Genomic DNA, 23,840 nt, shown 5'->3' on the forward strand with positions numbered 1-23,840 from the left:
TATCTATAGCACGAATTGTATTTATCGTCCAATTTATACGCAAAAAGAGTTACGCATGCACGTACTCCACACCACAAATCCTACGCAATGAGTTTACAGTGCATATATGCACATAAAAACTCTTTTTTTGCATATAAATTGCATGATAAATACAATTCGTGCTAGATACGCATTTTCATGAGAATGTGTTGCCATTTCCTCCATTTTCTCTGAGAAGCACAGAAGTGGAAATGCTAGAAAGATGGATATAGTGTTTGGTGAGAGGGGCTGTGACACTAGTGTAATCCTTCTATTTTTTTCCAGGTGGCCGTCCAAAAATATAATACAAAAAATAATATTTTTTATTTTTTAATCAGTATTATTTATATTTAATAAATATATCTTCTGTAAGAGTCTTCTGGATAGTTAATAAAGCCTTTTATTTTAAATTTCGTGAGTGCTACATGACATGCACAAATGATAATATAAAAACAGTAAAGATTTAATAGTTATCATAGAATTCTGCAAAATCATTAATCAAAATGGCATTTTAATATACAAAACTTTTGTAGAACCTATTTGCAGTCATTTATTTTTGACTTTTCAGCTGCGTTACTTATACATTTCTGAACTCCAATATGAACTTTACCATAATTTCCATCAGGTTACTTGGGGGATATTACAGAGACTGGGTTATTTTTTATCAGACCTTTTCTGACAGGCAAAACTGGCAAGCCAATAATAAGCACAACTCCTCCAGAATTCTACCATCACTTCCCTTTTTTTTTTTTTTATGTAAACTTCTTGTACTTTTCTGTTTATCCTTGTGACTTTAATTTACCTCCGAAGGGTTGGTTATTTGTATGAAGGAAATTGCCTAATTTGTTACTTAAAAAGCTAGTTCAGTGTTTAAACCACACAACACTACAATTTCCACAAGAGGCATGCTATTTGCATTTGAATTTTAAATGCAACTGACTCACTTTGAAAATTTAACATGTAAAAAGTATGACTGACAAGTAACTTTGTTAAGTGAGGAGAATGTAATGTTTTTTTTTGTATCATATCTGATATCTACAACCTGTACAGGTGTTTGCAATCCTGCATTTTTAAAGTAGCCTATCTTAGTTGATTCTGCTGCAGAATTAGTCACATGCGTCTTAATTCCTTTACGGCTCTCTGTCTTCAGAATGGTACAGAAAACAAGTGTTCATCGCATGATCAAATACAGATAGGGAAGTGTATCTTATTTATCTTTGATGCACTGGCTCATATGACAAAGAATAACTTACCTCAAGAGAATGCCTCAAAATGCCGTTTGCAATGCTTTAGATATGTACTTCTGCTGCTGGGCTGTTTTCTCATCTGATAAGTGCAGACTGAGCTACTGGCCAAATATCTTAACACCTAGTTCCTCTGTAAGATGCAAAAAACATTCTGAGACCTGAGACTGTTGACGTTCACACCAGTACCCTATTCGAAGCGACTCTGTTCATCTGATAGTTAGAAATAGGCTGGTTTGAGGTTAAAACCCGGAATCTATCATAATTTCAGTGAACAGGCCAATACGAGACAAACTCTGCCGCCTTTAACATTGTAGGAGGATGCTGAAGTGGGGTATGTTGTGAAGCTCATGTTACACTTTTCAAAAAGGAGGCGGTGCTCTTCCTTGGTGCAACACATTTATTTCTGTATGAAAGTATGAAAAAGACAGGTTAGAGCGGGAACACTCTCTGTAGCGTGTACACTCGAACTCACTCATTACATACTGAGCGCTCTTTCACTCTACTAGTGTCAGTTTTCTTAACAATATCAAAAATGATGTTTCAAAGTGCAAGCATTTATGCATATTCATGACACTGACTGGACACACCATCACACTATCCTTAAAGTTAACTTTTTTTAAACCCATTAACACAATAAATCTAAACATGTTCAATACTCACTCTTACACTGTGCAGAGGCAAGTATAGTAGATAACATTAAAGTATCACATTACACTCTGTTAACAAAAATACAGGTGAGTAACGTACAAACTCTATACTCAAACATTGAAAATTACAATTCAGTATATAGCTACATTACTCCAGCATTTATAATTGTATAAACTTTTCTTATTGCTCTTTTTATAATTTTATGAATTAATTTAATCACAGTTTTAACCCAATACCGGTTTCTATATTTTAACATTACATCATCAGCAAATGGATAATAAAATCATTAACACACTGAGTCTGATTTCTTATTAATAATACACCATGAAATGCTCTTTTTACAGTTAATGGCTAATGGAATGACTCTCAATAAAGTTAACACGTGAGTGGGGTGATTATAGGCCTATTCACACGTGTGCGCTTTAGCTTCACTACACACGACTATTTCAGGTTCCTAAACATCGCCTATTTCACATTTTTGTGTGAATCATGGTATTTTGAAACACTAACTACTAATTTTCACTCATGCAGAAAGTTACGATCTTTTATCAGGATTGTATGCTCGTCTGCAATTTTAGGTGCAAAAACTCTGAATAACCGTAACATTGAACATCTCAATATATTTCTCGCAAGAACTACAGTTTTATAAGCACATGATACTGTTGTGATTTACTAGAGGGTGAATTTTCGTCAGCTTACCTGTATGAAAAAGACAGGTTAGAGCGGGAACACTCTCTGTAGCGTGTAGGCTACACTCGAACTCACTCATTTAATACTGAGCGGTCTTTCACTCTACTAGCGTCAGCGACCAATCCTCAGCCTAGTGTAACGTTCACACCAAGCACGATAACTATAGCCTAAAGGCCCGTTCACACCAAGCACGATAACTATAAAGATAACGATAAAGATATAATTGTAAAAATCGTTCTCCATATTAAAGAATACTAAAGAATAACAGAGTTCACACCACAACTATAACGATAAAGATATGAGGAACGATATCGTTGGGATCACTTTCAGAACGATTTTTTTCCAGCTGTCAAACGATAAAACACTGACAGGCAATCAGAATCCATTCTAATTTAAAGGTCTCGCGCATTTAAAATGGGGCGAGCGCGCGCGTGCTTAGAATAAAAAGACCGTTATCGGTCGTTGGTGTGGACGCATATATAGTTATCTTTATCGTTATCTTATTCACCTTATTTTTAACGGAAATACGGACGCAGCCAGTTGACGGTATTTTGTGCGAGACTTCCGGTCAGGCACTTCCGGTCGCTGGCGAGCGTTGTTCGTAACAACAAACTCATCGTTATGGCTTCGAGGAAGACCGGGATTGTTTGTGCAGTTAGAGGTTGTCATAATAACTGGCATAAAAGAAAGATTTACTTGGAGCAGGAGTGTTTTAATCATCGAATTATTGACATTTTAATAATCAGGCGCCCTATACGACCGGCGACACACTGGCTGCGTGGCGTTTCTGTTGCGTGGTGTTTTCTATGTCTTTGCACACCAGAAACGTCTCTGACGAGGCGTTGCTGCTGCTATAGGTGACATGATAAGCCTCATTGTTGGTGATATATTCGACATATGGGGAGAGAGTTGTGGAAGGCACTTAATGTTAAACAAATATATAGCAGCAAAGACAACGTCGGCAGTATTGACGGCAAAATAGGCTACAGAATATTTCGTTCTGTATTGACAGGTGCAATATTTGAAAATCGATAATATATATATATTTTTTTTACATTTAGGCTATATCTGCATTTATGTCAAAACCTAAATTCAAACATCAAAATGTCATTTATTAATATGTATTCATATCAAACATATTTTCCTATTCTATTTTGCCTGGAAGCGCTTCCAAAACGCTTGCGTGTCGCGTGAAAAATAGGCGTCCATTCTATTTCTAGCATGCACGCGTTTTCCCTGAGACGCGCGTGTCACACAGGCAGTGTGCAAGCTCTAAATTAACCAACATGGGAGCCGTAATAACGGACACGCCACGCAGCCCATTTGAAGAAACGACCGTATGTTTGTTCTTTTCATTTCGTGAACACAAGACCTACAGAAGACCACCCGATACCAGAAAAGTGGCTGGGCTATGAAGTCTGAATAAAAACTCCAAGGAGAAACTCATTATAGTAACCCCCGTATAAAATCTAGTCATCATGGCATGATCATCATGGCATTTATTTTGTATGATTTATAATTATTTATAGCCATCTACTTATTGCTATCATGTGCTTTGGTTGCATTCTGATGACATTATTAATACATTTGACATGACAAAATAGCCTACCTCCATAGATATATTAACTTAGTCCAGCGTTGGCTCGACCGTGTTTAGGGCGGTGCTGAAGGCGCCGGCGAAGTTTTGGCAATCTGCCAGCTAGATGCATGAGTGTTTTTTTCAACCAGGTCCAGTACCCGACCTGGGTGAGGCGGGGCTTTAGTTCTTTGTTGTATTCATCTGCTAAGGCATGTGTAACATTTTTCTGTCAACTCTGCATAATCCTTCGCAATCGATATCGTTAGTTAGCCCCATAGACAGTATATAAGTTAGCCCAGAGAAGCGAGGAAACGGAAGTGCCGCACAAAAACCGGAAACTGGACTCATATTTACTTCCGCGTTCGAAAATAAGGTGAATAGTTATCGTGCTTGGTGTGAACGGGCCTTAAGGGTGCCCTCTATTGGTGAAGCTGAGTTTCACAACAATAACACTTTCAAAAAATACATCGCAACAGTATTATCATCAAATGTCACCGTAATTCTTTTTATCAGAACTCCATTACCGAAATCAAAATTTAAAGGGACAATATTTATCTGTCTCTTAAAGGGGCAATAAACACTCACGGCTACACTCACATGCAGCTCAATAATTGAGGTCAAACAAGGTGTTTATTAGTCACAGAAAAGTTCCGTTAAGTCATTATACAAGTGGTTATAAAGATTAAAGAATACTTGTTTACATCAGGAATCCATTTGCATTGTGAATGATGATGGTTTGATTTACTTCTCTGAAAATTAGGACTGTAAATCACTTACAAAATTAACTGCAAAGCCTCATATGAAGCTAATTCAAAGACATTACATTATTGTAGAAAACATGTAAATCATTATATATATATATATATATATATATATATATATATATATATATATATATATATATATATATATATATATATATAAAGTGGGGTCAGAAGTCAGTATATTGTTTATTTCCATGTAATGTAAAATAGGCATATGACTGGCCTAAAATCATGTTGGTCTGTCCTTATGCTTCGTTCACACAGGAAGGGTTATTACTTTCCGTCTGTACACATGAGTTTGGTTAGATATTTTTTTGTTGTTGCAGCACATTTTAAGATGAAGTGTCAAGTTAAAAGCAGTTGTTAAAAACGCATCTTGAAATCCTTTACTGTTTCATTTCCCATGGTGATTTTTCACAGATGTTTTAGCTGTATTCAAAATTATGCATTGTATTATGTTTTGTTTTTAGGGTTAAACCAACTCTTAAGGTGATGATGCACAGGGCAACTTTTTGAGCAATGTGTCTTGCTGAGCGATTGTTGCTTGGGCACTTTCCCATTGAAAATGGGCAATAAATTTCTATCTGGATAATTTAGACAGGTCGTGGGCCCTGTGTCTCATCTGGTTGCCCGTTGACGGCAACATTGCCCAGCAACATTGCTCAAAAAGTTGCCCTGTGTATCATCACCTTCAGGGCCTGAAGTGTGACAATCACAGACTCCATTGTGAAAAAAAAGCCCAGTAGAGGTTGTACTTCCTTTGCTAGCTCAGGAAGTTCAACTTGCTCACAACTGCTGCTGCAGTTCTACTCAGCTGTTATTGTGTCTGTCCTCTGCACTTCATTAACTGTCTGGTTTAGCTCAGCTACAAAATTCAACATAAGAAGACAACAGAGGACGGTTCGGACTGCTGAGAGGATTATTGGTGCTCCCCTGCCCACCCTCCAAAAACTGTATAGCCTACATGCAGAGTGAGGAAAAGGGTTAGAAAATCACCCTGAATCCCTCACATCCAAGCCACATTCTCTTTGAACCTTTGCCTTCTGGCCAGCGCTACAGAGCACCGAGCACCAGAACAACCAGGCAAAAGAAAAGTTTTTTCCCCCAGGGAAGAAAAGTTTCTTCTACCTCATGGACAGTTAAATGTTCTCCCCACTGTGCAATGATAACTATGTGCAATATCGCTTATATCTATTTCTTTTTCCAAGTATATACATCATCTTATTCCATTCCCTGTAAATTGTGTTCAATTTGTATATAGCACATACAAATATCTTTATTTTTTATTTTACTATCTATATGTTGTTGTCTCTGTTTACTGGAAGCTTCTTCTGTCACCAAAACAAAGTCCTTGTGTGTGCAAACATACTTGGCAACAAAGCTCTTTCTGATTCTGATTAAAGGAAATATCCATAAAATTAACGGATAATGTCATGGCAGAAAATTACGATTTCTTTTTTTTGTACAGTTCGCAACTAAATACAGTATATAGGACCCGGACCAGGCTAGTTTCCCAGCATAAGTTGCCAGGGTATCTGAGTTTGAACTATTTTAAGTTTGCTTTATGAAACAGAATCCACCGACAATAAGTCTGACTAACCAAAATAAGCCTGGCTTGTATTCTAATCTTGTTTTATGGAACAACCTTCCGATTTACTAAACACAGTAAATTAGCATGAGACTGTCAATTTTCGCAAATTGACTACCGCAAACCTTAGTAAATCATGTTGCATTATTCTTTTAAAAAACTCTCCTTCCATAAATTTTGCATCTGAAGGGAAAACTCCTACAAATGCATATGCAATAAGGTCAGCAGCAAAAATAACTGTGTCCATGCCTTTTCATCGTTAAAGTATAGGGCTTGTGCTGACACAAGCTGTTAGAAAATCTGGCCCTTCGTTTTCTTTTTGTTTTGTTTTTACAATTAATCAAACTAAATAAATGCATTAAATCAAATGTTTTCATTAAACTCCAAACCACCTGATTAAAAGTTTCTAGTAATCCTAAAGACCATGATTAGTTGGTTCAGGTGTGTTTAATTATGGTTGGAACTAAACTCTGCATGACAGAGGCCCTCCAGGAACGAAGTTTGACACCCCTGCATTAAACTGACATCCCTAATGCAAAATAGCGTACTTCCCGTTTATTATTTAGATATGAGTAGATGCCCTGGCATCCACTGAGCTAGAGCGAGACAGGTAGCGACTGATCGTTCGGCCATCTTCTCCAATAGCATTCTTGATCTTTGATAATATGGAGCTCCTGAAGTTCTTCCTGAAGTCATTGCCCATGAAGACGTACAAAACAGGGTTTAGGAAGCTGTTAGCGGCAGCAACAGTGGTGCCAATGTTCAGTCCGAGAGCGATGACATCAGTGTTGAAGGTTTCGTTTTGTTCGATTAGCACAAATGTGTGGTACGGCAGCCAGCACAGGAAGAAGGTCAGAATGAGAGCGGTCATAATCTTAAACGGTTTGTTGGACTTTGCCATCTGGGTGGCTCTCAGTCTCAGGATGATGACAGTATAACAAACGATAATGAGGATGAAAGGAAACACGAATCCAAAAACAAAGCGGCTTGTTGCAATGACTTTGTGGCTATACTGGCTGGACGTGTAGTTGTTCATGCATCGGTTTGTGCCTAGGTGATTCTGGACATCACGGAATGCAATAGATGGGATACTTAAAGCTGCAGAGATGATCCATGCGAGTACAATTAACACAGACGCTTTTCCGATAGTGCGATGATTCTGTGCCCAAACAGGAAACATGACGGCGATGCAGCGATCCATGCTGATGATGACGAGGAGGAAGATGCTGCTGTACATGTTGAGGAACATGACAAAGGACGTGAACTTGCACATGAAGAGGCCAAAAATCCAGTCCGCGGTGACACTGTAGGCAATGTTAAAAGGCAAACAGACACAGAATATGAAGTCAGATAGAGCCAGGCTCAAGTACCAGGTAGTATTGACTGACTTCTTCATGCCAAACCCTGCAATCCAGATAACCACCGCATTTCCACCAAGGCCCAGCAAACAGATGATCACATTGATCACCAGCAACACCAGGCAAAGAACTTGAGTGAAACATTTGGTGTGGACTGTCATGTGGGAAGAAACTCCATCGTAAGTTATATTACTGGACTTATAATCAATGTAATTTTCATAATCAATATCATAGTTAAATTGAAAATCTGTTGAATCCATTGTAATTTATGTTGATTCCCTGAAAGCAGACAACAAAAAGATCAATTAGTTAAATTGGTCTTCGAGTATTAATATCACAGTCACTGTTCCCATATTACTATTGATCAGCAATGTCATTACTATGGAAGGCATTTTCGGCCAAATTTAAATAAATAAATTAAATTATTAAAATTAAAACCAGATTAACGATTTCATTACAGAAAACTGTATGCAAAAAATGTGACAAAATTGAGAATGAAATTAAATGATTTAATTTTCACAGTGACAGTGCATTATCCCTGTCAAATTGAAAAATAAAATGCAATTGGTGATTTCACATTTCATTTTCACTACAGTCTCGAAGCAAGACTGCCAATATTAAAATGAAAAGCCAAACGTGAAAAAGAAACTACAAATACAGTTTTTACAATGCTCTTTATTAACGCTCACGCAATAATAGTGACACAATTCAAATACAAATGTAAATTTTCGTTTTCATTTTAATTCCTCTTTTATTTCAGTTTTCATTTTCGTTTTCATTTTCAAAGACAACCTGCATGCAAATTCTATGTTAATGAGAGGGTGTGGCTTATTCTAGTAACGGCGCTGAGACACGCCTTCTGTAAAGCCAAGTCATCGACGTCCCGTGTGCATGAGTTGAATCTGTGAAACGAAATTATTTAAATGTGATTATATTGTAATCGAGACGACAAGATATGGCGAAATCTGTTAGGGAGCTTTTGCGGGAAGCTGCCGCAGCATTAGAACGTGGAAACAACCAGCATGACCATGTTAGTTATGATGTTAGACTCAGACTAGAATCGATGAGGTTCATTCATGTATTAGGCTGTTTTGGAAATTCAACTATTTGGGTGTACAGAAGAAGTCTTAGTAACACAATTTCTACAACAATTATAGCCAGACATTAATACCCACTGCTTTAACCGAGGACCTCGGCCAATGTTTCATATATTCGCGTCGTGCCTAACAACGCCCTTCAGCCGTGACTTATTCAGATACATACATACAGCACTAGCCTAGAGTAGCCTACCTTATTGCTTTTATATAACGGCTACCACGCAATACAAATATTAATCCCGAAACATATGTAGGCCTATCTATGCAACTTTCATGAAGTAAAATGAATCACTAAAAGCCAATTCCTTCCGCTGGAGAAAAAAAAAATAGTCCCTGACCATAAAGCAACAGAAGAAGTTACATTATTTCTCCATTAGATGCAGACAAAGACTGTCTTAATGAGTGAGTCAGTCAGTCAGTAGAGAAGACTTTTGAAATGACTCAAACTTGTGATCACGGAGAAGAAAGACGCAACTCCCAGATAGCAAATTGGCTTTGGGCCGGATCTGGCTAAATTTCGGCTGAGATTTTGGCCCACATACCGCATGGAATTACGGTCCAAGGTTGGCCCAAGTGCTGTTTGCCGAAAGTCAACCAGATCAATGCCGGAAGCAGACCAAAACTCACCCATAGTTTTACAATGTACCCAGATATTATCCAGAACTGGCCCAAAACAACGCCATAATCCCCAGATGTCAGCCAGACAAGGGCCAAACTGCCACCAGCTTTACCCCAGAACTCAGCCACAACTTATCCAGAAGCTCCAGAAAACAGCCATAACGGGGCCAATATTATACCAGTCCCCAAAACTGAACCAGAAATGATCCCTGTGTAATACTTATATATTGTGCAATGAATAATAAAATAATGACACTACACAAATGCAAAGTACAGCATTTTATTGAGAGGGGAAGAAAATCTCAGCCAGATAAATGGAAAAATAAAAACTATTGGGGAAAAGACAAGATAAAACAATACTAGAGTAAGGCAAAACAAAAGCAACAAATAGTCACAATACAAGAATAAAAAGACAGAGCACTAAATTAAAATGTTACAAAAATAATGCAATAAAAAAAACGTTTATGTGGCATGCTTAAATAATGAAATACAGACACGAACCAAAATACGGTGGCTGAGAGATCTCAATGCATGGAAACAGAAGAAAACATGCAAACAGGTAATTCAGAAAAACACCAGCAAATTAAGAAACCAAATACAAAAACGCGCTGCAAACAGCAAGAGACTTCAACGTCCTGCAACAGAAGAAAACATGCAAATAGGAAAAACACCAGCAAGTTAAGAAAACATCAGTTTCACAACACATATTGTGTGAAATATACACACACACACTGCAAATACAATGCAACCAATAAATAATAAATAATAATAAAAACACTACTGTAGATATTTGCGTTGTTGGTCTGCCATTTGCAGCACGTTTCTGTATTTGGTTGTTTTTGCATATTTGCTGCACATGTGCTGTCAAACGGATGAAGATGTTTTCTTCATTTGCTTGTGTTTTTCTATTTCCTTGCGTTTTCTTCTGTTGCAGCGTGTTGAGCCCTCTCGGCCACCGTACTAAAAAGCAACAGAAACCAAGCAATAAATTAAACTGATACAAACAATAAAGCAAAAGTATAAATGTGTCATGCATAAATAATAAAAGTACAGAAACAAACTAAAAGCTGGTTATAAAAGACAAATGAAATACAATTTATATTTACAGATGTGCAAAAAAGGTAAAAATATAAGTTGCAACAATGCAAAACAAAGTCCCTGATAACTTAAAATGTGTGGCTTACATTAACATTTTGCAAAGGTGTCCTTTTTCTGCCACCCTCACGATCACCAGCTAGATGAAACCACCTTTTAATAACTTTTTCGACCTCCAGCTCCGATGTCCGTGCACACACAGGATTTCTTCTTACAGCCTCTAGAATAGGAGCATACAAATACAGTTAAAAAATACTTTTAATTAAAATTAACAATAGAGACATAAAGCATTTGTATTAAAAGACACCACCAGTCAAAGAATTAAAACTTGCAACATTCATTCATGACATGAGGGAATAGTCATGAAGTTCCAGATAGACTTTGACACAATAAAAATGCACTTACCAGTCACAATGTTTGTAAGCTGCAAGCTTTGGAAATGTGTTTTCCCATGTACAACTCAAACTCTCCAGTTTAGCACTTTGACAAAGTCATTTTTGATTGCTTGCCTCATAATCTGCCAGACGTGTCCTTTACGTCGACTCCACCCAACAATCCCAGTTCAAGTACCTGAAATATTTTTAAAACATGCCATCACTATTAAGTCAAAACACTAAAACATGCTTTTGTTTCTAATATGGATATTATATTTACCAAATTAGACAAATATAAAGAGTTTTTGTTATGGTTATAGATTTTTCATGTTTTAAATTGATCACACACACACCATTTAATTACAACCAGACTTGTGAGTGATAACAGCATGCATTACTGACGGTGTTACCTACCACTTTTTGTCTTGTTTCTGGACATGATCGAAGATCACTTTGCAGGGAAGTTAATGAGCTTAAGTCTTCAATTAGAAACAGGTTTGGACTTTGGTTCTGTGCCTCTGTGATCTCCTGAACGGTGTTTCCTTTGAGATCTTGCACCATCCTTATGTTCCTCTGCTGCTCCATAAGGATCTCTTGTTTAGATATTATGTCATGGAGAAGTGCTAAAAAATTAAACACAGGTATTGAAAGGTTTACACCACCTCTGCTATGACATGAGCCTTACGCTAACAGTGAATATATGATAGTAAAAAAACAAAAATAAATCTTACATCTTATTAATCGGTCATCGCTTGAGAGGCCTTTTCTCTGTGGTCTGGGTGTTTCATGATGCCACGGTGATTGTATTGCCTGTTCGGGAGACTGTAAAGTTGTAATCTGAATTGATTTCTTTTTCCAAAGATTCAAACATCTTGTTGACTCTTTTAATAGCCCCTTTTCTCATGTTACTTCGCTCACTGTAAGCCCACATATTTTCCTATAAGCACTGTAAATGGGGGATAATTCTAGAACCTCTAGCTAACATAATAACAAATACAATCCAACCACAGAAAACAACCCAAAAAAACCCTATCTAGTATTGCGCTATAGATTAAAATCTAACTTACGTGTTAGTTTAGAAGTATCAACTTACCTTGATCATGTATTAAAACTCCAAAAGATAAAACCAAGATAGCGTGATAGTCGAAGTTAGAACGACAATTTGAATTTCACCGCGAGCCTGCGTTGGAAAATATGAGTCGCTGAACAACTGCAACGTAACTTCCGGATCCTCTGGTAGGCGGGATGATGTCACGGGGTGCACTCTGGGAAAAGTAGTCCTTTTTTAAAGCGGATTTAACAACGTATATGTAAATCAACTACTATTTCCATGATGCATTGCAAACTGCGTCATCGTATCAGAAACCACAGACGCCGCATTGATCCGTCTGCCGAGCAAGACTGCTCTAAAAAACACTTTAACCATGGGTTTTTGTAGTAAAACTGTCGTTAGACTGTACAAATGGTAATTAATTCGCCAAAACTTTGTTAGTGGCATTTTGACTACCATTTGGATAATCACAAAGTACTCATTCAGTCCCATTCAATCTTTTGTCTTAGCCTATATGCTGCAGACTGAACCATTTGTCTTTGTCTTCAAACATTTTGCAAACATCTCATAGTTTTTTTTTTGTTTTTTCACTTTGCACATTGTCACCTCCTTAATTAACCATTAAAATAATCTTGCCAACAGAATAATCAAGTCTTCTTTCCTTTAAAAAAAGGAAAGGTCTTCTTTTATGTGTAAAAGTGAATAAATATCTATAGGTATTTTTTAACTAGGCCTATAATAAAGAGATTTCATTTTATTCTGTTTTGACAAAATTAACCTTATAATGATGTATAAAATATGAACCAATTAGCACCACATTTTACATGGCTATTTTACAGTAGAGCACATTCATGCCAGAGATCTTTTATTTACTCTTCTACCAAAACCCAACCAGATCTCAGCCAAATATTTTCTTATTCTGGCAGACCGAGCTCAAGCCAGGGCTCAGCCAAAAAGATACAATTAGATTTTTGTTTCTTTTGGTTAGCCAGACTCCAGCCAGAGCTTAGCCTAATACTGTTTGACACAAAAACAGTGCCAGAATTAAGCCAGAAGTGCCTAATGTAAGCCAGACTCGGCCCAGACTTTGTTGCTATCTGGGCTGACATGACAAATAGGCACGGACAACCCCAAACTGTTAAAAGTAGGCTACAAGATATCACACCGGACATTCAAACGGATTTTTTATTATGAATATAGGACTGACCTGAAGGAAAATGCTATAGCCTACTGTAAATGCAGGTACACTTGCTTTCTCGATCTCATCCAGAAGTTGTTACTGGAAATGAAAATCAGCATTATGATTCGTTTCGTACACAAACTTTACTTAAAATAACCATAAGACTAACAGTTAACCGCGAATAAGTCACGGCTGAAGGGCGTTGTTAGGCACGACGCGAATATGAAACATTGGCCGAGGTTCTCGGTTAAAGCCAGTGGGTATAATCAATGTCTGGCTATAATTGTTGCAGAAATTGTGTTACTAAGACTTCTGTACACCCAAATTGTTGAATTTCCAAAACAGCCTAATACACGAATGAACCTCATCGATTATGGTCTAGTCTGAGTCTAACATCATAACTAACATGGTCATGCTGGTTGTTTCCACGTTCTAATGCTGCGGCAGCTTCCCGCAAAAGCTCCCTAACAGATTTCGCCATGTCTTGTCGTCTCGATTACAATATAATCACATTTAAATAATTTCGTTTCACACATTCAACTCATGCACACGGAACGTCGATGACTTGGCTTTACAGAAGGCGTGTCTCAGCGCCGTTACTAGAATAAGCCACACCCTCTCATTAACATAGAATTTGCATGCAGGTTGTCTTTGAAAATGAAAACTGAAATAAAAGAGGAATTAAAATGAAAACGAAAATTTACATTTGTATTTGAATTGTGTCACCATTATTGCGTGAGCGTTAATAAAGAGCATTGTAAAAACTGTATTTGTAGTTTCTTTTTCACGTTTGGCTTTTCATTTTAATATTGGCAGTCTTGCCTCGAGACTGTAGTGAAAATGATATGTGAAATCACCAATTGCATTTTATTTTTCAATTTGACAGGGATAATGCACTGTCACTGTGAAAATGAAATCATTTAATTTCATTCTCAATTTTGTCACATTTTTTGCATACAGTTTTCTGTAGTGAAATCGTTAATCTGGTTTTAATTTTAATAATTTAATTTATTTATTTAAATTTGGCAGAAAATGCCTTCCATATCTCTTGAGCTATATTGTGCATGCCTGCACATGCTGTACTTCAACATAAACACTTCCCAAACTGTTTTTGTTTTCCTCATCAACAAGATCCCCTACTTTCACTTCTTGATTTTGTTCTTCTAGTTTTGGAGAAACAGATTCATAAAATAAAATAAAATAAAAAACTCAAAGCTTTGGCCGTCTACAGTGATCTGACGTAATTCAGTGATGAGATCAGCCTGGGTAAGAGAAGGTCACAGCCCGTAAAGACATAAATAATAATTTATTTTTAAATAGCCTCATGCCTCCATTGTCATAATAGAAGTTTTCTTTTATCTCAATAAAATAAAGTATAAATTAAAGTAATTTACATAGAAAAATTCCAGGTTTTTCACTTTTATTTTTTTGAAATCATTCTTGTTTTCTTTTGAGTATATTGTTTAATAGGCAATTACTTTATAGGGTTTTCTTGAATTCAGTATCACTTATAAAATGTAAAGCTTAATTTTTTTTATAAAAACGTAACTATCCCCTTAAATTTCACTAAAAGCGAATTCCTCAGTGACATCATCCTCCAGGAAGTGGCATCATTTTGGTGGGAAAACAACAGCACATATTGGAATCAGTAAGTATGGATTTAATGAATTCTGTGATGCTTTGTGTATAGGTTGATTGAGTTGTCTTATTAATTTCACCATGTACAATCAGAAAATTATAGGAACTGTATTACAAAAATCCAAGTTCAAAGATGGTTAAAATGGCCAAAGATAACTGTTGACACCATCATGTAAGATACCTTTCAATCTCTCCCTGAGGATTGGCTAACTTTAGCTCTTTAATCATGTTAGGCTTCAACCTGTTTAGCATCCTGTTCATTTACATGCCTACATGTTTCTGAGCTTAACCAGAGCATATTTATGACCATTCTTTATAGAAATCCTTCCATAAATTATGGCAAAACCATACTATTCAATATTCAATAATTGTTGTTTTTTATTTATTTTTAAAAATGTATTCAGTTCATGCAATCTCTTGCTCTGAATATGCAAAACAGGTCTTAGGAGCCATTTCTTTGACCACAAACTCAGATACATACCTTCAACTTATAAAAACTAAATTTGTAAATTTCACAAAAACACAGAATACTAAGATGTACATTATTTGGCATACCTTAGTCATTAGACAATTTACACAAGAGGCATGCTATTTGCATTTGAATTTGAAAAGCAACTGACTCACTTTGAAAATTCAACATGTAAAAAGTATGACTGACAAGTGTAATCGCAATTTTCAAAGGTTAATCAAACAGCATCAAAAGGCATAAGAAAACTTTCAGAGGCAAATTGTAAAGAGAAAAAAAAATATTCTTTGAGAGAATTCTGTTCACAGTTTCCGCAGCTACCCGGTATCAGGAAGACAGAACCTAACAGACTCAACAAAAACAGACATTTTATAGTGTCTTCTCTGACACTATACTCCTCCTCCCCAGTTTCTGTAACTTTCCTTACTGATATCCTCATATCTTAACCGGTTTGGACTGGCTTCTACCCCCCTGGGGAGATCAAATTGTTCTTTGTCCCCGAGAAGCCAAAAGGCTTCCATTTATGACTTAAATAATCTTCTGTTCCCCTCCTGAGAGGGCATGGGGCTTCACTTTAATACTGAACGACCCCTGTATTCTCCTGACTGAACCATTTCTCGAGCCCAGGTCTTACAATCTCCCTAGCCCATCCGTTTTATTGCGTCTGTTCCTTCCTGTCCTCCGTCAGCTGCTAAGATACTCACAGAAATACATGATTCAGTGAGATTAACAATGGTTTAAAACAAATGCATATAAGAAATACAGAATTTTTCCACAACACAAGTAACTTTGTTAAGTGAGGAGAATGTAATGTTTGTTTGTTTTTTGTATCATATCTGATATCTACAACCTGTAAAGTTGTTTGCAATCCTGCATTTTTAAAGTAGCCTATCTTAGTTGATTCTGCTGCAGAATTAGTCACATGCGTCTTAATTCCTTTACGGCTCTCTGTCTTCAGAATGGTACAGAAAACAAGTGTTTATCGCATGATCAAATACAGAAAGGGAAGTGTATCTTATTTATCTTTTATGCACTGGCTCATATGACAAAGAATAACTTACCTCACAAAGAATGCTTCAAAATGCCGTTTGCAATGCTTTCGATTTGTACGTCTGCTGCTGGGTTGTTTTCTCATCTGGTAAGTGCAGACTGAGGTGCAGGCCAACTATCTTAACACCTATAAGATGCAACAGAGTTCGGAGTACTGCGGCCACACCTATACCCTATTTGAAGTGGCTCTGTTCATCTGGTGGCTGGTTTGAGGTTAAAACCAGGAATCTATTTCAGGTCATGTTTCAGAGAACCATTTCAGTGAACAGGAAATTTCAGTGAACTATTTCATTGAACAGGCCAACACGAGACAAACTCTGCCACCTTTAACATTGTGGGAGGATGCTGAAGTGGGGTATGTTGTGAAGCTCACATGCAGCACAATAAGTAAGGGATAATGTAGAGCGAGGCGGTTGTTATAGCGAATACAACCCCGACAGGCTGATCAGGACCCCGACGCAAAGCCGAGGGGTCTGTGATGTCCGACAACGTGGCCACACAGCAAGGTGGTAACTAAACCACACACACAGACATGCATCCTTCTCTTTTGTTTGTTTACATGTTATTTTGGTTGTCCTTTAGTACATTTCATAGTTAAATATTTTGTTGCAGATCACCATATATATTTCATAATAAAGACAGACACAGATTTGGTTCATTTTACCCACTTTATTTCTAATTTACACTTTTACCATACATGACTGGGTTGGGTGCACACTTTCTAGTTATTAGTGGTATATAACGTTTATTTCTTTTGAGTTTAAGTTGCTTACGTGGGAAGAGCGGAGGTTTGGCGCTGTCTGGGACACTGCGCTCCGGTGGAGGTCCATTCCAATAAAGGACTGGTTGGCAGTGGCTGCCATTTTGTTCTGTTGGGCTAATCCATGTTGCCAATTAGCTGGGGGGTGTATGATTGATTGTATGTTTGTTTTGTTTATTATAATTCTATTTATATTTTTGTTGACTATAATTATTTGGGTACATTATTTTGTTTATGACCCATTTCTTGATATTTCTGAAGTTAATTACTTTTTTTATTGTAATTGTGTTAAGTGATATTTGTGGTGTTCCCTGTGTATGTATAATGGACTAGTCCTGTGTGTATATAAGTTCCCCATGTGTGTCATTTGGGCGGCCATGTTTTCTTTGTTTAGTTTGTTTGATTACTGTTTAAGTTTGATTATTTTTAGTTTACCATTTTTATGGGCCCAGACCTGACTTTATTTTCAGTCAGTTTTTCAAGTTATTTAATTTGTAACTTTGTTTTTGCATTTAATAAATAATTTTTGGTTGGAAATCCTGTGTCCTTTGCCCTTGACTGCTTGGTCCCTCACAGGTCTTGAATCAGCCTGAAGGGGTTGTATTTGCTATAACAACCGCCTCGCTCTACATTATCCCGCTTATTACATGGCTACCTACCAAATAAATCAATATTGATTTAAAAAGGAGTTTATTGATTTAAAAACAATTGTATTGTTTCTGCTAAAGAAAATAGTCCGTTCCGTCTCTACGGTTAGAATCCTTCGTGTCCATGGCAACGCTCTGCTTTGCATGTCAACCGTGTGTTATACTTAGCAGCGGTCTGTTATCAAGAAATAACAGATCGCATTCTACATTAGAATTCAACCAAGCCATACAATAATTGAGGTCAAACAAGGGTGTTTATTAGTCACAGAAAAGTTCAGTTAAGTCATTATACAAGTTGTTATAAAGATTAAAGAATACTTTTTTACATCAGGAATCCATTTGCATTGTGCATGATGATGGTTTGATTTACTTACTATAATTCACTGAAAATTAGGACTGTAAATCACTTAAAAAATTAACTGCAAAGCCTCAAATGAAGCTAATTCAAAGACATTACATTATTGTAGAAAACATGTAAATCATTATATATATATATGAAGAGTTCAGATGCAAAAGCCTCTAAGTGCCATCTGAAATTTTCTTCTAGAATGATCATTTTTATGAAGCCCGTATATTTAAGTTGAAAAATGAAAATTACCTATTAATTGCCATTTAAGTGAAATTTCTGAACTTAAACAAGCTTGATAAAAAATGATCATTCTAGAAGAAAATTTCAGATGGCACTTAGAGGCTTTTGCATCTGAACTCGTCATATATATATATATATTTTTTTTTTTAAAAGTGGCGTCAGAAGTCAGAATATTGTATATTTTCATGTAATGTACAATAGGCATATGACTGGCCTAAAATCATGTTGGTCTGTCCTTATGCTTCGTTCACACAGGAAGGGTTATTACTTTCCGTCTATACACATGGTTGGAACTAAACTCTGCATGACTGTGGCCCTCCAGGAACTAAGTTTGACACCCCTGCATCAAATCGACAGCCCTAATGCAAAATAACGTACTTCCCGTTTATTCTTTAGATATGAGTAGATGCCCTGGCATCCACTGAACTAGATCGAGACAGGTAGCGACTGATCGTTCGGCCATCTTCTCCAATAGTATTCTCGATCTTTGATAATATGGAGCTCCTGAACTTCTTCCTGAAGTCATTGCCCATGAAGATGTAAGAATTGAGAAATTACAAAATGCCGGACAGTCTGTTTCGGGGGCGACCAGACCCTGAGAGGACAAAAGGACTTCTCTGGAGATTACCATTTGAACTGGCCCTCGTGCACCATCGAGATGAAAGTCTCACCTCCGAGTCATCCTAATCTACATCTCTTTCCCTCTCCCCTCACCCCCTCCCTCTCATGCTCAGATGATCACCTGAATTCACCCAAGAAAATGTATAGTTTAATGTGAATGATTATCACAGAGTATTTTTCATGTTTGGTATCATTTAAAATGTCACAGTGCGACTGGTACAAATGTCTAATTTCCAATAAGTAAAACAAAAGGTAATAAGGTTTTTAAGAGTATAAAGATAACTGACTTACAAAGGAAGGTGGTCTCTCAAGACAAATGGTCACACAGATCTCTCAGCCTCATGTATTTCTTAATGTTGGGTTTGCATCTTCTCTTTATTCCAGAGCATTGATGTTTTGTATCGATTATCTTTGAATTGATTATGAAATTGGCATGATACATTTACCTGACATAATAAATTGTTTCATTTGATTATTCTTACTGACTTTGACATTATTTTCATTGAAGAGTTAAACGGTGTAAAGACATTAGCTCAAAGGGGAAATATTAATAATAATCCATAATTACTCATTATGATTAATTATTAATATTTGGGTCAGTTAATTAGATTAACTTTGAGGTAAGCTAATTAATATTACAATCAATTAATCAGTTCCAATGAACTCTTTGATTATTAATTTATTCTAAGAAAAGTGTATCTTTCATCGTCACTGGAAAATAATTATTCCTTAGCATGTACAGAAATTAGAGCATACTGTAACAAAATCAAAATCGTAAAAGGGACTTTGTATGCAAACAGAGGATCAGAAATCAAATTCATAATTGTGCAAAGTTTTATTTACTAAATCACAAACATAATTAACACTAAACAAACATAAATACATTCATACATCCATACATACATGCATAGGTAAAGGGGTGAGTGATGTGGAACCGGAAATAGGAAATAGAACTATGGAGCAAGATCTATTTTTGTATGAAAAGAACCATAAGTTTATCATTTTCAGCGCACCTCATAAAAATAGATACTTGCATGATCAATTCTTGAAGTGGTTGAAGATTGAATTCGTTGCTGGGTCCTTGAGTGTCAAAAGTCATGGTGCGAGTTGCAATCGTTTCTTCTCCGTTGGATGAAGAAGATAGGATGAACTTGTATTGTCACTGTTCTCATGGCTGGCGTGCAGATTGTGGCCTCCACGCTCTGCCGGCAGGACACAAAGAGCACATGGTGAAAGTTGCGAGGGACTTCGTCCGTGTTGAATGACGTCTCTGAACTTCTGAAGTTGTCCTTGATGCTGGAGTGAGCACATGTCCTGGAAGCTTCGAAGCCTCATGCCCTGGGCCTGTTGAGGCCATGCTGGAACACACGGCATCCTTAAGGCAAGAGTTGTCCGTTTTCTTCTTGGTTGTATTTTAGGAAGGCAGGCTGACTCGGCCTGCAGAGGCCTGCAGGGCCCAGTGGGGGGGAAGGGCCCCCCCACGGGATTCACTTGAAGCTGCAGTTTAGGTCCGAGGACAAGAGCTAAAAAGGGCCGGATCTTGTGGTCAGTGACTTTTAAAGCTTGACAAAGGACAGCCCTATGCAGGCTAGTTCACCCAAGGAGAAGGGTAGAATTTCTGGCGGGAGTTTCCTCTGTCACCAGGATTTACAAGCCTTTGTCTTAAACATGCTCTTTCGGACTGGCATGCTGGATTGGTGTTTAATGACACTACTAAGGAAGATTCTTAGTAATACTAATGTGTTGCACAGCTATTGGCATATCATGTACACAATCATTTCAATCTTCAAAGTACCAATTTATCGAGTCCAAACATGGTATAAGTGGGGTTACATTGACAGTTGGTCCTGTAATAACATAGTATCAAAGAGATCATAGTATCAACAGAATTATTAAAAACACACAACAGTAAATCATTCTCAAAATGTTCTGGAATGCATGTTCATTTCATGTTAGTCAGTTCATCAATAAATGAATGCAGGAGAGTTGGTTCTGATATCTGTGTCAGAGTTAGTTACTTGTTAGCATTCCTGAGAGTCATAAAAACATCCTATCTGATCGCGGCCATGGCAACCAGGCCCCTTTCGCCCCGCCTGGGGGGTTAGGACCACAGCTCTCGGATGAAAGTTTTTAAAGATTTGTTTGTGCATATGGTAGATAATTGTGTCTGATTTGTCTCAGTCGCTACACGGAATAGTCAAACATTCGCTCATAATTAATGATCCACAGATATCAAAAAAAACTTTTCATTTATGGAGTCAGATGAAATAACGAGAGAATACATATTCAAATGTATTACATTTAATCAAAAAATACTTTGCCTTGAGAAAAGGACAGTAACACGTAAAGACCTTCCGCGCTGGTCGGATGCCGGACTTTGGGCCGATCGAGCGCGAGCTTACAAAGACGTACAAACAGGGTTTAGGAAGCTGTTAGCAGCAGCAACAGTGGTGCCAATGATCAGTCCGAGAGCTAACTTCAGTATTGAAGGTTTCGTTTTGTTCGATTAGCACAAATGTGTGGTACGGCAGCCAGCACAGGAAGAGGTTTCAGTTCAGAATGAGGTTTGTTGGACTTTGCCATCTGGGTGGCTCTCAGTCTCAGGATGATGACAGTATAACAAACGATAATGAGTATATACTGGCTGGACGTGTAGTTGTTCATGCATCGGTTTGTGCCTAGGTGATTCTGGACATCACGGAATACAATAGATGGGATACTTAAAGCTGCCGTGATGATCCATGCGAGTACAATTAACACAGATGCTTTTCCGATAGTGCGATGATTCTGTGCCCAAACAGGAAACATGACGGCGATGCAGCGATCCATGCTGATGATGACGAGGAGGAAGATGCTGCTGAACATGTTGAGGAACATGACAAAGGACATGAACTTGCACATGAAGAGGCCAAAAATCCAGTCCGCGGTGACACTGTAGGCAATGTTAAAAGGGAAACAGACACAGAATATGAAGTCAGATAGAGCCAGGCTCAAGTACCAGGTAGTATTGACTGACTTCTTCATGCCAAACCCTGCAATCCAGATAACCACCGCATTTCCTCCAAGGCCCAGCAAACAGATGATCACATTGATAACCAGCAAAACCAGGCAAAGAACTTGAGTGAAACATTTGGTGTGGACTGTCATGTGGGAAGAAACTCCATCGTAAGTTATATTACTGGACTTATAATCAATATAAATTGCAAAATTCGAGCATGTCTTTGCGTCATTACATCACATCTGTACACATAAAGAAGGTGTCTCGCCTAGTAGGCTATGTTGCGTGTGAGGATGTTGGAGGTGGAGATTTATAGCCTTTTCTCACAGCACTTGATATTATTAAACTTATCAGTTTGATGGCGGATCCAGAAAGGTTCAAACGACAATCACAGTTGGCAACTGGAGATTCACCAGTTGTAAAATGCAAAAGACTTCGGACTTCGGACTGGCTACAGAAAAAAAGAAACTGCGCAACCGGGCACATGCGAATACAAGGATAAATATAGGAAGGGCATTAAATTTAGTCACGCAATGCTGATGTTGTTAACATTAACAATTTGAGAACAAAGTATAATTTGCACGGTTTGACGTGATATAAGCGATCGTTAGATTTAATCAGCGCAATTTACTGCAATGTTTTTTTCCTCTTAGTTGGTCAGAACAAAAGTGGATGTTACTTACTTGTTCAGATTATATTTTCCGGTGAAAATTCTTATGTTGGTCATACTTCCAAAAAGTAGAATTTGTGATTGCGAATGACAGTATCCACACCAGCGCGGTGACTGACAGCCGCACATTCTCCTCAAAAGATTGGATTCATCCGCGATGTGCCGTGCTGAGGCACAACGCACGTAAAGTTGATAATTCCACGAATAACTGCAATTGCAGATTTTGAACAGAGATGGCGACAAAGCTTTAATGTAATTTGCATAGAAAAATTCCAGGTGTTTCACTTTTATGTTTCAAATCATTCTTGTTTTCTTTTCAGTATTGTTTAATAGGCAATTATTTTATAGGGTTGTCTTGAATTCAATATCACTTATAAAATGTAAAGCTTAATTTTTTTTATAAAAACTTAACTATCCCCTTAAATTTTACTAAAAGCGAAATCCTCAGTGACATCATCCTCCAGGAAGTGGCATCATTTTTGTGGGAAAACAACAGCACATATTGGAATCAGTAAGTATGGATTTAATGAATTCTGTGATGCTTTGTATATAGGTTGATTGATTTGTCTTATTAATTATCACCATGTACAACTATCAAAAAATTATAGGAACTGTATTATAAAAATCCAAGTTCAAAGATGGTTAAAATGGCCAAAGATAACTGTTGACACCATCATGTAAGATACCTTTCAATCTCTCCCTGAGGACTGGCTAACTTTAGCTCTTTAATCATGTTAGGCTTCAACCTGTTTAGCATCCTGTTCATTTACATGCCTACATGTTTCTGAGCTTAACCAGAGCATATTTATGACCATTCTTTATAGAAATCCTTCCATAAATTATGGCAAAACCATACTATTCAATATTCATTGTTGTTTTTTTTTTTTTTTTTTTTTTTTTTATGTATTCAGTTCATGCAATCTCTTGCTCTGAATATGCAAAACAGGTCTTTTGAGTTCACTTTTGACCACAAACTCAGATACATACCTTCAAATTTATAAAGACTCAATTTCTAAATTTCACAAAAACACAAAATACTAAAATGTTAATTTTTTGACATACCTTAGCAGCCAAAAGCACGATTAGTCAGTCCA

General features: G+C 37.2%; 2 protein-coding genes and 1 pseudogene across 5 annotated transcripts; all 3 read right to left on the reverse strand.

Moving 5' to 3' along the window:
* Nucleotides 1-6,236: 6,236 nt before the first annotated feature.
* On the reverse strand, nt 6,237-16,651 carry LOC311293368 (chemerin-like receptor 1). Its single transcript, XM_084413591.1, has 2 exons — nt 16,473-16,651; nt 6,237-8,171 (listed from the first exon to the last, which is right to left on the reverse strand). The coding sequence occupies exon 2, from the start codon at nt 8,150-8,152 to the stop codon at nt 7,097-7,099; it is 1,056 nt and encodes a 351-aa protein (XP_084269717.1). The 5' UTR covers nt 8,153-8,171; nt 16,473-16,651; the 3' UTR covers nt 6,237-7,096.
* LOC311293381 (uncharacterized protein) lies at nt 10,785-12,281 on the reverse strand. 3 transcript variants are annotated; one of them, XR_014627922.1, is made up of 5 exons: nt 12,170-12,281; nt 11,808-11,886; nt 11,491-11,699; nt 11,108-11,272; nt 10,785-10,922 (listed from the first exon to the last, which is right to left on the reverse strand). XR_014627922.1 is itself a non-coding variant. In XM_084413607.1 (5 exons), exons 1-4 carry the CDS (start codon nt 12,176-12,178, stop codon nt 11,213-11,215), a joined length of 369 nt encoding a protein of 122 aa, XP_084269733.1. In that variant the 5' UTR covers nt 12,179-12,281; the 3' UTR covers nt 10,787-10,922; nt 11,212. The 3 variants fall into 3 exon arrangements, 1 of the variants encoding a protein (XP_084269733.1); XR_014627923.1 differs by having other exon boundaries at nt 11,808-11,898; XM_084413607.1 differs by having other exon boundaries at nt 10,787-10,922; nt 11,212-11,272; nt 11,808-11,898.
* Nucleotides 16,652-18,799: 2,148 nt separating the features above from the next.
* Nucleotides 18,800-22,225, reverse strand: LOC311293764 (chemerin-like receptor 1; annotated as a pseudogene). Its single transcript has 2 exons — nt 21,491-22,225; nt 18,800-19,001 (listed from the first exon to the last, which is right to left on the reverse strand). The product of its transcript is annotated as a chemerin-like receptor 1 (transcript).
* Between the last annotated feature and the right edge of the window lie 1,615 nt (nt 22,226-23,840).

The sequence above is a fragment of the Rutilus rutilus genome (assembly GCF_951802725.1).
Source record: "Rutilus rutilus genome assembly, chromosome: 7".
Lineage (NCBI taxonomy): Eukaryota > Metazoa > Chordata > Actinopteri > Cypriniformes > Leuciscidae > Rutilus > Rutilus rutilus.

Excerpts from the sequence above, each read along its gene's own strand:
- LOC311293368 (XM_084413591.1), bottom strand. The coding sequence starts at position 8,152 with ATGGATTCAACAGATTTTCAATTTAACTATGATATTGATTATGAAAAT.
- LOC311293381 (XM_084413607.1), bottom strand. Across the intron at positions 11,700-11,807 it reads CGATGACCGATTAATAAGAT|CACTTCTCCATGACATAATA; the intron begins GTAAGATTTATT and ends TTAATTTTTTAG. Across the intron at positions 11,273-11,490 it reads CAGAAACAAGACAAAAAGTG|GTACTTGAACTGGGATTGTT; the intron begins GTAGGTAACACC and ends AAAATATTTCAG.